We start from the raw sequence: 14,270 nt of genomic DNA, 5'->3' as shown, positions 1-14,270 counted from the left end.
CAGTCTCATCAAAGAACTTTCTGTTGCAGATGCGTTCACCAACTCACCTTGACCAACAGTAACGTCTCACACCCAAGACGTCGCGGCTCGCACTGACCCCCTCGCCAGCGACTCCTCTCTGAACCTTATGATCCGCAAGGCGTTGATTGGCAACTGCCTGTAACATTTATGTTTTGCATCGTTTTCTTTAAGGGAGAACTAATTTCTAAACTTAGATATGTAGATTTAGCCTCCTGTGTTCAAAGACACCAAAGGCTTACATTGACCTCGATCTAAGTGGCTATCTATGGCGATCCTGTATGAGTTCATCTTAAAGCAATAAAACACATTCTGCTAAGGAAATATTAGATGAGGTGCCTTTCACATTGATAGAAATGTGAACTTATGGAATGCTTTGCTAGCAAGAACAGGTGAAAGCAACACCACAGACATGTTTAGAAGATGATTTGATGAATATTCTTTTCAACTTCAGTACTGATATTATCAGTGCCTCAGTAGATATAAAAGACTAAAGGTATTTCTGTTCCTGTCTTTTGTTCGATGTTTTACTTCTCACACGAAACTCTGTTTCTGATCTCTACTATTCCAAACAGCCTTAAAAAAAACCTAATAGTGGTTGTTACTTGCATTTCATTTAGAATCTTCTCATTTCTCAGCAGGTCGGTAAAATTCACACGTAGATTATTCACTGGAATTTTGTCTTAAAAAGATCGTATAGTGTCACATCACTTGAACCGTGATATTTGATTCACTCCACATAATGTTTTGGTTTAAAATAGATTGCACTTTAACCTTTCCCTGAAAACGACACACACTATCTCCTTTTGTGTGTACACACATGACAGAACATTCCCCCAGCCTGATGCACTTTACAAAAACCCGAGTATAATCACATTAGCGTCTGTGTTTTCTTCTGAATCATTTTCATACGTGGATATACATGCATTTTCTAACACACAACCATCCTACCTACGTACCTGAAAGCAGATTTAGGTAAAAAAGAAAAAAAATGAGGTGGTCTCCACCTCTTTTTGCAATATAAATAGTCACTTCATTCTTTCCCTGGACAAAGGGAAAGGGGGTAAAAGCAAGTGTAAGAGTTACGCAGTTATACAAAGGTACGCTGAAATCTCTGGTGAATAAGGGGAAAATGAGAAAATTGTAGGGTTTGCATGAGGGAGTTATTTGTCCTCATGCTGGAGTATGGCGTTTGTATTACTAAGACTACAACATCTGGAGGATGAATTTTCATTTAACCATCCACATATGACAACACAAGCAACAGCATGATCTGGGTCCCCGACCGTACGCATATTATGAGACCCGTCAGCCTTGGACTTATACCAAAGAGAGGGACTGCCACAACCTTTGATGAAGAAGGCTCCTGTAGTAGTTGTTGATCGTACTAACCACACACAAACACTCGATCTGGATCTGCCACAAAGTTCTATTGGTGTGTCGAAGATTTAGAAAAGAAAGATGGGTGCACCCCGTAATGCCGTGGCAACTCTCCTCACTCAAGCCTATCTAGATTCTGCCACGTCCTGGTTGAGAAGCACTGGCTTCGATCACTCATGCCAAGCCTCGTTGTAGCTGTTGCTCATTAGAACGTTAGATTATTCCACTGTTTTTCTTGACGGATTTTGTTGATGCCACCTGTTTTTAATACTTGCTACATTCCTCTTTCAATTTCATGATCATATCTTGTAAAGATTATTTGTTCGCGCTGTGTAATGTTTCGTATCGTGTGTGTGTGTGTGTGTGTGACTACTATTTGCGAGTTATGGACACAAAGTTTTACACTCGTGTCGCCCCACCTCTTAACCTTGTACATATACATATGTATATCTTTCCTCTTCAGTGTGATCACACACACACACACACACACACACACACACACACACACATTTTTGTTTGCCTAGTATCATTTCGTGTGTAATTGGCCATGCCCTCTTTACAATGCTTTCATGCACTTACCGAGATTATGTACATAAATATGAACAGTTGTCCTAACCATTTGCTTTTTCGTGTTACGTCCGTGGAGCACCTATATATTTGTATATGTAAATCAAATTCCATTAGTCAGACTGAAATCTAAATAACACAACACATCAGAGCCGAACTACCGAATCCTCTTCTAAATCACTGGTCCTGACCCGTTGTTACCAGACCCCGTGCAAGTGATCCTATGACAACGATCTGTAGGCTCAGTCACCCCCAGACCTCAGATGAGGTAGGTCTTTGCAGAACAGTACTACACCTTGAGTGTAACTGGCTATATATATATATATATATATATATATATATATATATATATCATACAAACCTCCAACAGCCAGGATCGAACCCGGGACCCCTGTGCAACAGGCGGGGGCGTTACTGCTAGGCTATTATCGCCCCCATGGGGAAATGACTATTCGAATACTATGTACTCGAATACCCATCGTCTCACGTTGGTGAGCAACGGGGTCTACACAGGTCATTTCCCATCAGGCTCACACAGCCAGCAGATAGCATATATATATATATATATATATATATATATATATATATATATATATATATATATATATATATATTAGTGAGTGTTTTGGGTGGTCCTAGAACTTATCTTGAAGAAAGTGTTGGAAAGATTTTTTCGGATTGTGGATAAGATTTAACGTTGACGGCCGTAAATTCCCTAAGTTGATAAAAACTAATCAACCATCCAGTCTGTGTGTGATATGTACATACATTTTCTCCATAAAGTGCATTCAAAACTCGTGTGAATCTGTAAGTCACTTGGGTATCTGTGAAGCGTTTCAACTGGGAAGTGTGTTTAATTAAGTGTAATGAATAAGCGATAAGCAGATTTCTATACGTGGTCATCAAAGAAAAGGAAAAAAATATCGCTGCAAGTAACGCACTAGAAACAAATATTTAGATGCCCTTCGTGTTACAGAAACACAAATGTGCATACGTATCTCTGGATAAGTGACATACTTTTGTGGAATAGTGATTGTGAATATTGTTGTGTGTGTTGTAGGTGCTAGGCTGTGATCTGTGCCCTGGAACGACAGCTTTCCCCAGCTACACTACCGTCACTTACGGCTGTGAACTCACGACGTCCCACTCGTCTACCAGACTGTGTGGGTGTAACGATTCATGAACTGAAACAGTGGAAGAAAAGTGTATTACAGAAGTAAACAGAATTCTTCAGATTTCTGTGATAATTTGCAACATTTAGAGATCGACGAACAACACTGTTGATATCTTTTGCAACAATGATGAACAATTAAATGATTAATCAAATGATTTTCTTTTGCGATAGATAGTCTCTAGTGAAGAATATGGGGATAATATCAGTAAATCTAGTGACTGATCAAATAATGGTGGGTGGCTACACTGAATCGTATTGTGATTAAAGTGATTGGTGAAAAAATCAAAACGTTTAAGATACAATAAATGGCTTCAGTGCAATTTAGCCTTTGGAAATATTGTGTGCAGTACCTGACTGATAGTACAATTTCCTGGAAATTTATATAGATGATCAGCTCATACAACCAAGTCGAGTCGAACGCTTTGGTGGTGAGTACCATGATTAAATCATTTCTGTATTCCTGTCTTTATCATCATTATAGTTATTATCATTATCATTATTTAGCTATCATATGTCGACTGATTAGAGGTTGCTTCTGCTGATTACATATTTTGACCTTGTGTATCCATTACATCTCAGTTGTTTGTACATTCCAGTAGACGAATGGTTATGCCTAGTCGATTTTGGGGTTATTGTTTCACATACTGCTCGACCCCCATTTCCGTCTCACTATCACCATAAATTCTATCCTAATATCCTACAAAATTTCACCTTCGCACTTATGTTGAATAGGCGCCACCCAGACCACACGGGACTCTTTGTGTATATGATTTCAAATAAAAGGAAATAAGGAAATCACACAGTATCTTCGTGTTTATTGAGTATATATATATATATATATATATATATATATATATATATATATATATATATATATATATATATATATATTAATGATAAAATACCAAAAGAATGGAAAGAATCATCTCGCGTTTTCATACACAATTTTCATTTACTAAATAAGATAGATTAATATCCTTATCAACTACTATAGCATCATAGATATGGTGTTATGTGAATACAATAGTCAGTATGTCATGCCTTTATGTGAATTCATAAATTAATGTGATGGTGTTACGTGTGTATACAAGTCAGTAAGGATTATAATGGTGTTATGTGAATATCAAACAAACCGAATGCGAGTACCCTGACAGAGTTGATTATCATTAATGTCTTCCCTCACTCACGGTACATTTTCTCGTATTCATTGGCAGTGATGATTGGCACGGCATGAATAACGTTACGTTACGTTATGTTAACGCACAAGCTGATAAAGACAACTTACATATGAGAAAATTCGAATGAACAGTGAATCGTATGTACTAAGCAAGACCTGTATATATTTTTTTTTCTTTAATATCAGCCAATCATCATTCCCTTGTTTCACATTGTTTTCTTATTCAACTTCTCTATATCGTTCACCTCTGTAGCAAAATTTTATTTGGTTCCATCTCTTCCTATTTCTGGAATAATTTCTTGAAGCGTTCTTAAGCGTACGAAGTCGCCTCTCCAGACCATTCCTTCAGGGTATCAGTCAGAGGTTAGAAGTAAGTGTGGACGAGTTGCTCCATGACGAAGGTGATTAGGGCGACGCTACATCCAACGAACAGGAGGAAGAAGGTGACTTGCAGGTGGTGAAGCCCCAACACCACCTCATCGTCATCCTTCTGCAAAGGTCGGAGCAAAATTCATTAGTTTAGATATTCTCCCCCCCCCCCCCCAATAGAGAGAGAGAGAGAGAGAGAGAGAGAGAGAGAGAGAGAGAGAGAGAGAGAGAGAGAGAGAGAGAGAGAGAGAGAGAAGCGTCTAAAAAGAGACCATCCACCGCCAGGGGTTCCTACCTGATAGGTGAGGACGTTCGCATTGCTACCATTGGTGTCCTTCTGTTTGATATGCCAGGTGTTCCTCACGTGGGTGGTGATAACATCGTCCATCCAGAAGGTGACGAGTCCGGCTTCCAGCAGGCGTTGTATTGCCCGGTCCAGTCGACGACGGAAGGGCGTGCCCCTCCTGACGAAATGATGAAACACGTAATGGAAATTCGACATTTATTGTTCCGATAGGTCTCTTTGATTATTATGTGTGGGCTATTCATGTCGTTCTGCGTTATGTGTTTCACTCATGATATGATCACCTCCCTCACTCATCCTCACAGGAGCGAGTACTTCGTATCAAGGCCTACCTGAAGGCCCATCCATTGCCGGCGAAGAGAGGATACTCCGTGGCGCTGATATGTAGTGGGGTGTAGCCGAAGTCATCAGTGTAGCGCGTGGCGATGAGTGTTTTGAGAAAATATTTGCTGTAGATGAAGGCGTAGCCACCTTCCAGCACCAGCTGTAGCCCCTCGTCGATACTATTCGCCTGGTGGAGTAAAATGCAAAAACTGAACGAGTTGATTACATCGGATGAATTTGAAAGATGTTTTATCTCTTCCCACGTCCAAGGCCTTGTGCTGTTTATATACATATATATATATATATATATATATATATATATATATATATATATGTGTGTGTGTGTGTGTGTGTGTGTGTGTGTGTGTAATGTGGAAAGCTTCCTTAATGCGTATATCTGACTCGTTTGTGTGATCTCCCCGAAGCATTGCAGTGAATAAGCTCTTTTGAATTGCTAAAGCCGGCCGTTACCTTCACCAAATCATTCTCTGTCACTCCACACTGTGAATATTATGCACACATATTTCAGAAGGAATATGTGACAAGATATATTAGCGAGAACAATTACGCTTGGGACACCAATGATGGATTTCATCACCACTGGAAAAGAAAAATCGGCTCCCAGTCATTCTGCTTTCCTCACTGTGGACGTATATTATGAAATGCAAAACGCACCAACAATATTTCCAGCACTTTTCATTAAGCAAAAATACCCTAGTGATAAAAAGATTTCAGAGGCTCCTGATCAATGATAGGGGCGTGCACTGAAACTACACATTGCTGAAAAGTTTAGAAGCTGAAGCATGGATTTCATAAGAGTATTAATACAGAATGAGAAAGATCTTTCAGATGTTTGACATGATATGTTCTCATGAACAACTGAAGAAGTTTGGAAGGAATCTGCTACACTGGGGTGTGAACTCTAAAGTATAAATATCTGTTACCAGTAGCAACATAAAACATCAGGGAAGATAAATGCGATAGATTATACGAATATCAAGAGAGTTCTATGGATAGAATTATATCAATAAGAGACAAAACTGAGGACGTTGTCGCATATTAAAACTTATCGGTCGAAATGTTTGTTGATGTATAAGACTGAAACTCTTCGACTAACCTGCATACCCTTATAGACCTTCTGGACTGCAGGGTAAGGGCTGGTACTTAGGACCAAGAGGAGGGCGCCCGTCATCCGTGGTGTTCCCCAATTCCAGCCCTGTCGAGCCACCAGGTCCTCCATACTATTGATGACCGGGGACTTGCCTTGTACCACCAGGTGGGAGATGAGGGACGAGCGGTAGGCAGTGGTGACCACCAGACAGAACACCAACCACCATCCCACCAACACCTGCGTATACAGTGCACTACCTGTAGTGATGACCACCCTTCTCTTACCCACACGTGCAGTACCTGAGGAGACCAGGTAGCCAGCCTCCCACCAGCACCTGCATACCTTTATCTCCCGTTCACCTAGAGAAACACAAGGCATCCCAAGCTCTCACCTGCGTTGGCTTCACTAAACCTTACCATCCAGTCACCAATAAGTCAAGAAAGCATTCATCATAGGCTGTGGAGAAATTTCATTCTATTGCTTTACGAACTTCCTCAGTGAGCGTCGTCAGGCTGTACTACGGTTCTGAGGGGCCATATCCACCTTCCAGCTCCTCACCTTTGGTGTTCCAGTGGGTACAAAGCCTTGGGCTTCCCCGTTCTTCTTGGACACACTTGTTCGTTGGTAATATGTATACGACTCTACCATCGGAACTGGCGTTGACAGCAGTGCTACCATATATATCACCCTCCAGAACACCATATTAGACAGCTTCCAGAAGTGGACAGCTGCCGTCCATATCACCGTTATCCCAATTAAGTCCGTAGCCATGCATGTCGCACCCTTAGTGTGTCGTTCGGCCCCAGTCCTCTCTAAGCTTTTCAGTTTTCAAGTACTTTTTGGAAGAAAAACTAAGCTGGAAGGAATGTCGGTACCATCATGAATTCATCCATCTATCGCCTCTACAGTTTTCTTCAACCTAGACACTCGCACCTCTTGCCCCTAACATCAGGAACATCTACACAACTTTCACTCTCCCTAAGTTCACCTACGGCCAGCAGAGGCAACTCGGAAAAGTGCAGAAAAGTAAGTACAAGGCATCCTAAGCACCTATTATTTCATACATCAAGGCGGCGATCAACACCGCCTGAAGAACTGTACCCGACTCTTCGGAAATAGGCTGCTGCTCAATCCTCGCCACCTCACTCGCCACTCCGTGAGATCCCTCATCCCTGCGTTGTAGTTCGACACACTGAGCCCATCCGAGCTCACAGACCGTTACAGGAAGAGCCCCATCACAGCCACTGTGAGCATCGTCAACGATTACCTTATGTGTTACATAACTAATTGTTCATCAACCAACCAGCACGTATACGTTCGGAGTTATGTATCTCTGTGAATTTCTGACGCGCATCCTTCGCTTTGTATAGTCTGGGTGAACATTTACCCAGGCTAACTATAAGAGTCTCAAGCTCGCCACATACCTGAGCAGTTATGTTTCTCGGTGGGTTGTTGGGTGGGTCCTCAAGCATGATACCCAAGCTGTAGAAGAGGGAGGAGCTAAGGTTGAAGCCGCGCCCACCTGACGCCCAAGACCACGCCTTCTGCAGTAGCCACAGCATCACCCCCCACACTCCAACGCTGACTAGCAGGATCAGCCACAGTTCTCCTGACATATCGATGGATGTTAGAAATTAGATTAGTATAAACATACGTAATACTAATATTTGCTTTTTGATTAATAATCTAATTTTATTACGATTCTTAGGTTATATTTCAACTGCATCTTAATGAATAATCTTCCCTTTAAACGTGTCTACGCAGATTACGACGACAACAGGGAGTTGGATCGACCCTTACGATATCCAGTCGTATTTCCCATGACTCAGTCGTCATACTGACACTCCTGTGGTGGCCTCGTCTCTTCCTTCAACGCTCCGTATACAAGAATATATTTCAGGAAATCTTCCCATGCCTATTGTACAAGAAGGACCTATCTGAATACTACGCTATGCCTCTTAATTCTAAATCACTGTAAAGACATCGATTATGTTACTTCTACGTTAACTTTCAGAGAAACAGTGTTTCCCGAGTTTTACGAAGGACGTCACTGAGGATGTACACAGTACCTGCAAGTGGCCTAATGAGTGAAAGGTACTCTGGCAGAGGTCGGGGCTTTGACGACAAGATGACGATTGATTCGTCGATGTAGACTCTGGAGAACTCCACCACCTCCGCTCTCTGGGGTGTCAGTGTGATATCAAGTGTAAAGTCTGCCTGCTGGTGCTGGAGAGTACCTATAATTCCCGTCCAGTTCTTTCCTTTTCCAGGCAGTCCCCATTTGCCGTCCAGAGGTTCTCGAACTTCATACCTGATGGGGAAATGATTTACAAAGTCTTACAATAGAAATACAGATAGAATGGATTTTTTATGCGTTAATTCTCGCAAATACGGGTAAATATGGTGTGAATGGTGATTTCGTGCGTGAAGTGGAGGTACTGTACATCGAGGAGGAAAGGACGTTAACGTACGTGAAGTTGAAGTGAGACGCTATGGCGTTGATCATGCGGGTGTTGAGCGAGTCCTGTGGATACACAACAGTCCCCAGCGTATCGCTGGATCTCTCGAAAGTGAAGTAAGGGAAGTAAGTCTTGTCTACTGACTGGAACTTGTGTCCCATGAAGTTTTCAGGTTCCTCTGGTTTCGAGAGAGAATATGAGAACTGATAAAAGATGTGGTATCTGACTTAAAAAACACTCAATGGTAAGGTGTGAGGTGTAAAAAATCTCACGGGGAAATAATTGCTTTGTCCGATCGACCTACATCCCTTCGCCTCTGACTATCCATAACTCAGTCTTCATAATGTATACAAACTGTGATAATTCATCAATGATTTCATGTTGATTTCCATCAAACCACGCGCTACTCATGTCCTAAATGGGTAATAATGTGAACACTTTTTTAATAGGATGTTTCTAGTTTACATTCTTTTTTTTTTTTATCAAGATCTCTAGAATACGAAAATAATTTAGTATTACAGTAACGCGGACTAATTTCACAGCTCAGTTTAAATTCGCAGAGATGATGGTATTCATAATTCTCCGGAACCAACATATATTTTTTTTCTAAGGCAAACAAATTACATATCTATTCACGAATGCTTCTTTGATTACTTCGAAATCTGTTTTTGCAGAATTAAAAAGACAAATATTACACGAGTTAATGTCTAGAGAAAATATACAAAATTATGTAATAGAAATCCGATAATGGAATCCTACATAAGATGAAAAATGAAATCGGAAAACATGCGAGTGCTGTCTCGTCCTACCTCGAAAAAGCGGGAGGTCAGTAGGCAAGCCAAAGCGTAGGTCCCAGCGATGCAGCAGCTGGACGCCCGCCTCCCCACCGCTGCAGTACATACATCGCCGGTACACCTCCACATTAACTCTCCCTAATTCGATACGTGAAAATTGACTTGCTAACTTCCTCGCTACAGACTATGATTTAAAACAATGTTAAAGAAAAATCTACACGCCTGAATTTTACTAAAAGATATTTACTCAGTATGATAACGTTCAATAATTGTCAACTCGCAATACACTCTGTTGTGTACAGATATTACCATTATTCTTGGAGTTTCCCCTCTTAAGACCAGTGTTGTGTTCGAGGTCATGGAATCTCTTGTTTTTGAGGAGAAGGTAGAGGGCGTGAAGGGTATTACGGAGGGAATGCTGGAGGAGTACCGTCTCTGCTTCGGGCGCGTTGCTCACAAACATAACGCGGGTGTCTGGTCGCAGCCATAGCCCACACAACTCCAAGAACCTGAGATCGAGCGATGTTCATATACATCCATATATTCTAGATTATCATTTAATACATCCATATAGTCTAAATTTATCGTTTTATACATCCACGTAGTCTAAATTTATCATTTTGTACATCCTCATAGTCTAAATTCATCATTTTGCTTTCAAAGACATTTCTTTTTATCACTATCGATTACTTTTGTTATGATTTCGCTGGCAGTAGTAGTGAAAGTATGATAATGTAGAATCCTAGAAAATTACACATTTCAAATCAATCATTTAGGACGTAGTCTGGTTATGAGAATGTTTGTAACCTACCTGACGGTGGAGTGAGCGTCCCCACTGGTGTAGTCGAGGATGAGGGCGTGGCAGGTGGACGAGCCATCCCCCCACAGGCGCTTGAGGAAGTGGTCATGTAGTACGTCCTGGGCGGCTGACGCGCCCTGGGGCAACAACGATCCCATCTCCACCACCAACCCCGTCTGAACTTCCGCTGCCAGATACCTATAAAATAAGACATCCTTATCCTCGTAGGAGAAGTGGCTGAGTAGAAGCTGCGTATGTCTGGATGAGTCAGTTTCACGTTTTGAATCATTCAGCATGAAGTGGCATAAAAGCTCCCGTTTCATGGACGACTTTGAAATGCATTCTGTATGAAGTCAAGCATCCTGAGGAACGTAATTCCTTGACAACCTACGCCGGCCATCTAGGGGCGCGACTCTGCTCTCTCAAGAACTCACCTGAGGACCTGGTAGAGGACAGGTGAATGTTGGGTGTTGGCGGTGGCTAGCACCAGGTGACACCCGGCCAGGTGCTGCTTCACCACCTGACCCACCATAACGCCCACCTGCCAACGCACCTCTTCTTCAAGGCCGCCCACCACCACCACTTTCTTACTCGCCTTCTCCGTCAGGACCTCCACACCAACCCCTAACAGCAGGAGCTCCAGCAGGGAGATTAGTATCCATCTCATCATCCTACAGATATATTCATCTTTTAATCCGGTGGTTCCTACCCAGTGTGACGATTACCACTAGTGGTGCATGAGAAAAGTCAAGATAGATACGTGGTTAGGCTTTGAAATTTCTGTCATAGGTGCAGTTAAATATTAATACAGTTTCATGCTGGTAAATGTGGGGAAAAGATCTTTCACTCATAATGCTCTTGACACAAAAATAAGATTTAAAATGTATGGTGATACACACATTGTGGTACGCTAACCAAGATAACTGAGAACCACTGCTATATACACATCTTGAAGAAATCATGTGTTCGTTGGTGTTACCGGAGTCCGCCTACATGTGGGTTACGCCGCAGATGAAAAGTTACCTTTGGCGAAGTTCTGTCATCGCCAACAACAAGAATAACAGCAAAAATTATCATGGGGAACTCATCACTCCAAAGGAGGTCACCATAGCCTGTTACTGATCGAAGCGTAGCCTTAATAACCATGACAGTCGACAGGCCTAACGACCCAATAATGATATAGATGTAGAAAATGCCTTACCGTGTATATGCTTGTGTACTATATACGCTTTCTAATAATCACTACCCTACCTTAACCTTCGTTGGTGCTGTTTTTTATGACCTCATATATAAACATTGGTAGCAGCGATCAATCACAAAGCGCACAAAATTGTTGACATTCTTCAACATAAGTGGCACCACATTTCTTGGACGAAGCCAGACGAGTGTTTGCACCTTACCCGTTCAAACACCTAGAATTAATGGTCCACACACGTTTACACGATAATGACAGGAAAACTGTGTATATACGCTGAGCGAACACTGATAGCTTGCGTGTACACACATCACGCGTCTTAACCTCCGCTTGTACAGCGTAAACAAAATATCGCAATATTTGGTTTGTGAATGTGTTGGGATCGTGTGATTTCTACTCTACAAAGAATGTCCATTACGTGAGAAACTGACTTTCATCATTTATCAGATGTGGACTTTCAGTAATGGTTTCTGGTTTTAAATAAACTTTATACTTAGAAAGAAAACTATGATTCCCATGGCTTTATGCAAAACCATTTTCTTGTTCAAACGTGCTGCCATAATGTATGTAACAGAAAATTTAAAGTACAAGTGAATTCCTCCATAGGTCACTGAAACACAACAAAAATCTGTTTAGTTATTCACAAAAGAAATTTTTACAAGTATAGTCACTGTTGAATGCAAAACAATAAACACACATATCTATTTCCTTTCAACACTAAATGAAACCTTATTCACATTAAATACAAGATTCCCAAAAGTTTACAGATTGTTCACATCCAGGGTGTTCATCATTAACGCAATGTCTGATAACTTTCTTAACTTTGAATTATAACACACTTAAGTCACTTTGGCCAAACTTTGCTATGCCAGTTAGCTTAATAGTTCACACACTTTTAGCGCAATTGCCTTCGTCCATAAACTTGTCCACACATTACCCCTTAACACCAGCACTACTTTGTCACACTCCAACACTCAAAGCCACAAATTAATCTGCCTCACCACTAATGTAATTCACCTCTGGATCCCAGCCTGACTTAGTCAAACGATCGCTTGGTCCTCTAGCTTAGGGTCGATGTCCGAGCAGTTTAGCTACAGTTTGTAATATTCTATGCCACTCCACAGATCCGGATAGATCTCACCTGGGCACATTTCCCCTCCCTAGGGGAATCCTCGGCCTCAGTGCGCTCGTCCGTGACACAAAGTAGCAGGCCAGAACCCGCCGTTCAATTCTTGGTACTGTACGGCAATTCATGTCCAACGATCATACGTTCATACTTTGTCTACCATTGGCAGAGATCTACCGTCTATCCTTGATACTCATCGGTCAGTTGTCTATCCTTTGCAAAGGACGCTCAACCGTCTATCCTTAATTGAAGTCGCTCATTTCGTCTGTCCCCAGTAGAGACCGTTTATGTTTCCTATCCTGTCCATACAAATACGCAGTTCATTCCCACCCCTTTTGCAAGATTTAAACATTCATGTTAGATCTTGACTCGTATATCCAAACTAGAGTTGTAGGTTGACTCTGGAGTCTTGTTTCATCTATCAACCTCAGAGTATTTCCGATCGTCTCTATGGGCCCCTCGGATCACAGAGATGAAAAAAAAAAGTCATCGTTACGTTCCTTTAAGCGTTGCTATTGTTTAATGTACGTTTGCGTATACATGTTGAGCCTTATGAGACTTAAATCTATGTTCAAGAGAATTACCTAAACTGCATGTGCTTCCCTTCGTTCATATCCATCTAATTTCAACCATGCTGCGCAAGTTATCCATATCTTTGGGCTGATTGCTCCATGCCCCCTCTCTGCGTATCAGCTGGACATTGACCATCCACGAACCACATATGCCAAAGTAGTCCGTTTAACACACAAGCCACACATGCCTTTTAGTTACCCACCTTTACCTTGGCCACGGCGACGTCTTCTACCTCCGGCGTCGGGGAGTGCACTGGACTGGTCCTTGTCGGCGACTCTACTGCACTACTTCCTTGAACGTTCATAGACGCGTCACTGGCAACTGTCACCGACAGTTGCCATGATAATGACACCTTTTGGAGAACGAGTGCAAGAGAGGAGGGGCAACGGGTGACTGCAAGTGGGGAAGCGATCGATTTGAATATTCTCACTACGCACGTAGCGAGGAGCTAAATAAGTACAGAATTATCATTAATGTAGTACCCAAAGAAACATGCATATGCCCTGCTTCCTTTGTGACAATAAGGAATTTGTAATTTGTGTTTGATGAATACAATTTTTTGCAGAATTTCATCAATGGCGGTCGGAAATTCACATAGACATCCTCTGTATGAATGTCAAAAATCGGGAAAGTTCATTTTATTGATAAGTGTAGGTAAAGCTGCTTAAAGAAAATACGCCCTGGACTTTAGTAACACAGATTTTTATAAAATAGAATTATTCAAATCAGCAAATGATCATTTTTGTACAATTCTATTTCTGATCATAATATCACACGCATATCTGCAATAAGTGAGGAATGAATCCTGAGAGATTCAACTGAATCCATTGATAATCATTAGAGGATTTGATTCAACAATCTACATGATTTGATTCAACAGTCTACATATCCTCAAACCGG

At 41.5% G+C, this 14,270-nt stretch overlaps 1 protein-coding gene across 1 annotated transcript; it reads right to left on the bottom strand.

The window, feature by feature from the left end:
• Positions 1-4,023: 4,023 nt before the first annotated feature.
• Positions 4,024-13,669, bottom strand: LOC139764017 (glutamate receptor ionotropic, delta-2-like). The gene is made up of 12 exons (XM_071690485.1): positions 13,573-13,669; positions 10,911-11,147; positions 10,489-10,674; positions 9,987-10,186; positions 9,693-9,815; positions 8,896-9,061; positions 8,494-8,735; positions 7,849-8,033; positions 6,431-6,661; positions 5,322-5,500; positions 4,981-5,149; positions 4,024-4,806 (listed from the first exon to the last, which is right to left on the bottom strand). Exons 2-12 carry the CDS (start codon positions 11,144-11,146, stop codon positions 4,681-4,683), a joined length of 2,043 nt encoding a protein of 680 aa, XP_071546586.1. The 5' UTR covers position 11,147; positions 13,573-13,669; the 3' UTR covers positions 4,024-4,680.
• Between the last annotated feature and the right edge of the window lie 601 nt (positions 13,670-14,270).

This window comes from Panulirus ornatus, chromosome 48 (genome assembly GCF_036320965.1).
Source record: "Panulirus ornatus isolate Po-2019 chromosome 48, ASM3632096v1, whole genome shotgun sequence".
NCBI lineage: Eukaryota > Metazoa > Arthropoda > Malacostraca > Decapoda > Palinuridae > Panulirus > Panulirus ornatus.
Note: the sequence above shows the minus strand (reverse complement) of the source record. Positions and strands in the feature narration are given on the sequence as shown.

Coding starts and splice junctions, on each gene's coding strand:
- LOC139764017 (XM_071690485.1), bottom strand. CDS start 11,146: ATGATGAGATGGATACTAATCTCCCTGCTGGAGCTCCTGCTGTTAGGG. Junction 10,675..10,910: donor GTCCTCTACCAGGTCCTCAG/GTGAGTTCTTGA, acceptor CTTATTTTATAG/GTATCTGGCAGCGGAAGTTC. Junction 5,150..5,321: donor GGCAATGGATGGGCCTTCAG/GTAGGCCTTGAT, acceptor TCATTTCGTCAG/GAGGGGCACGCCCTTCCGTC.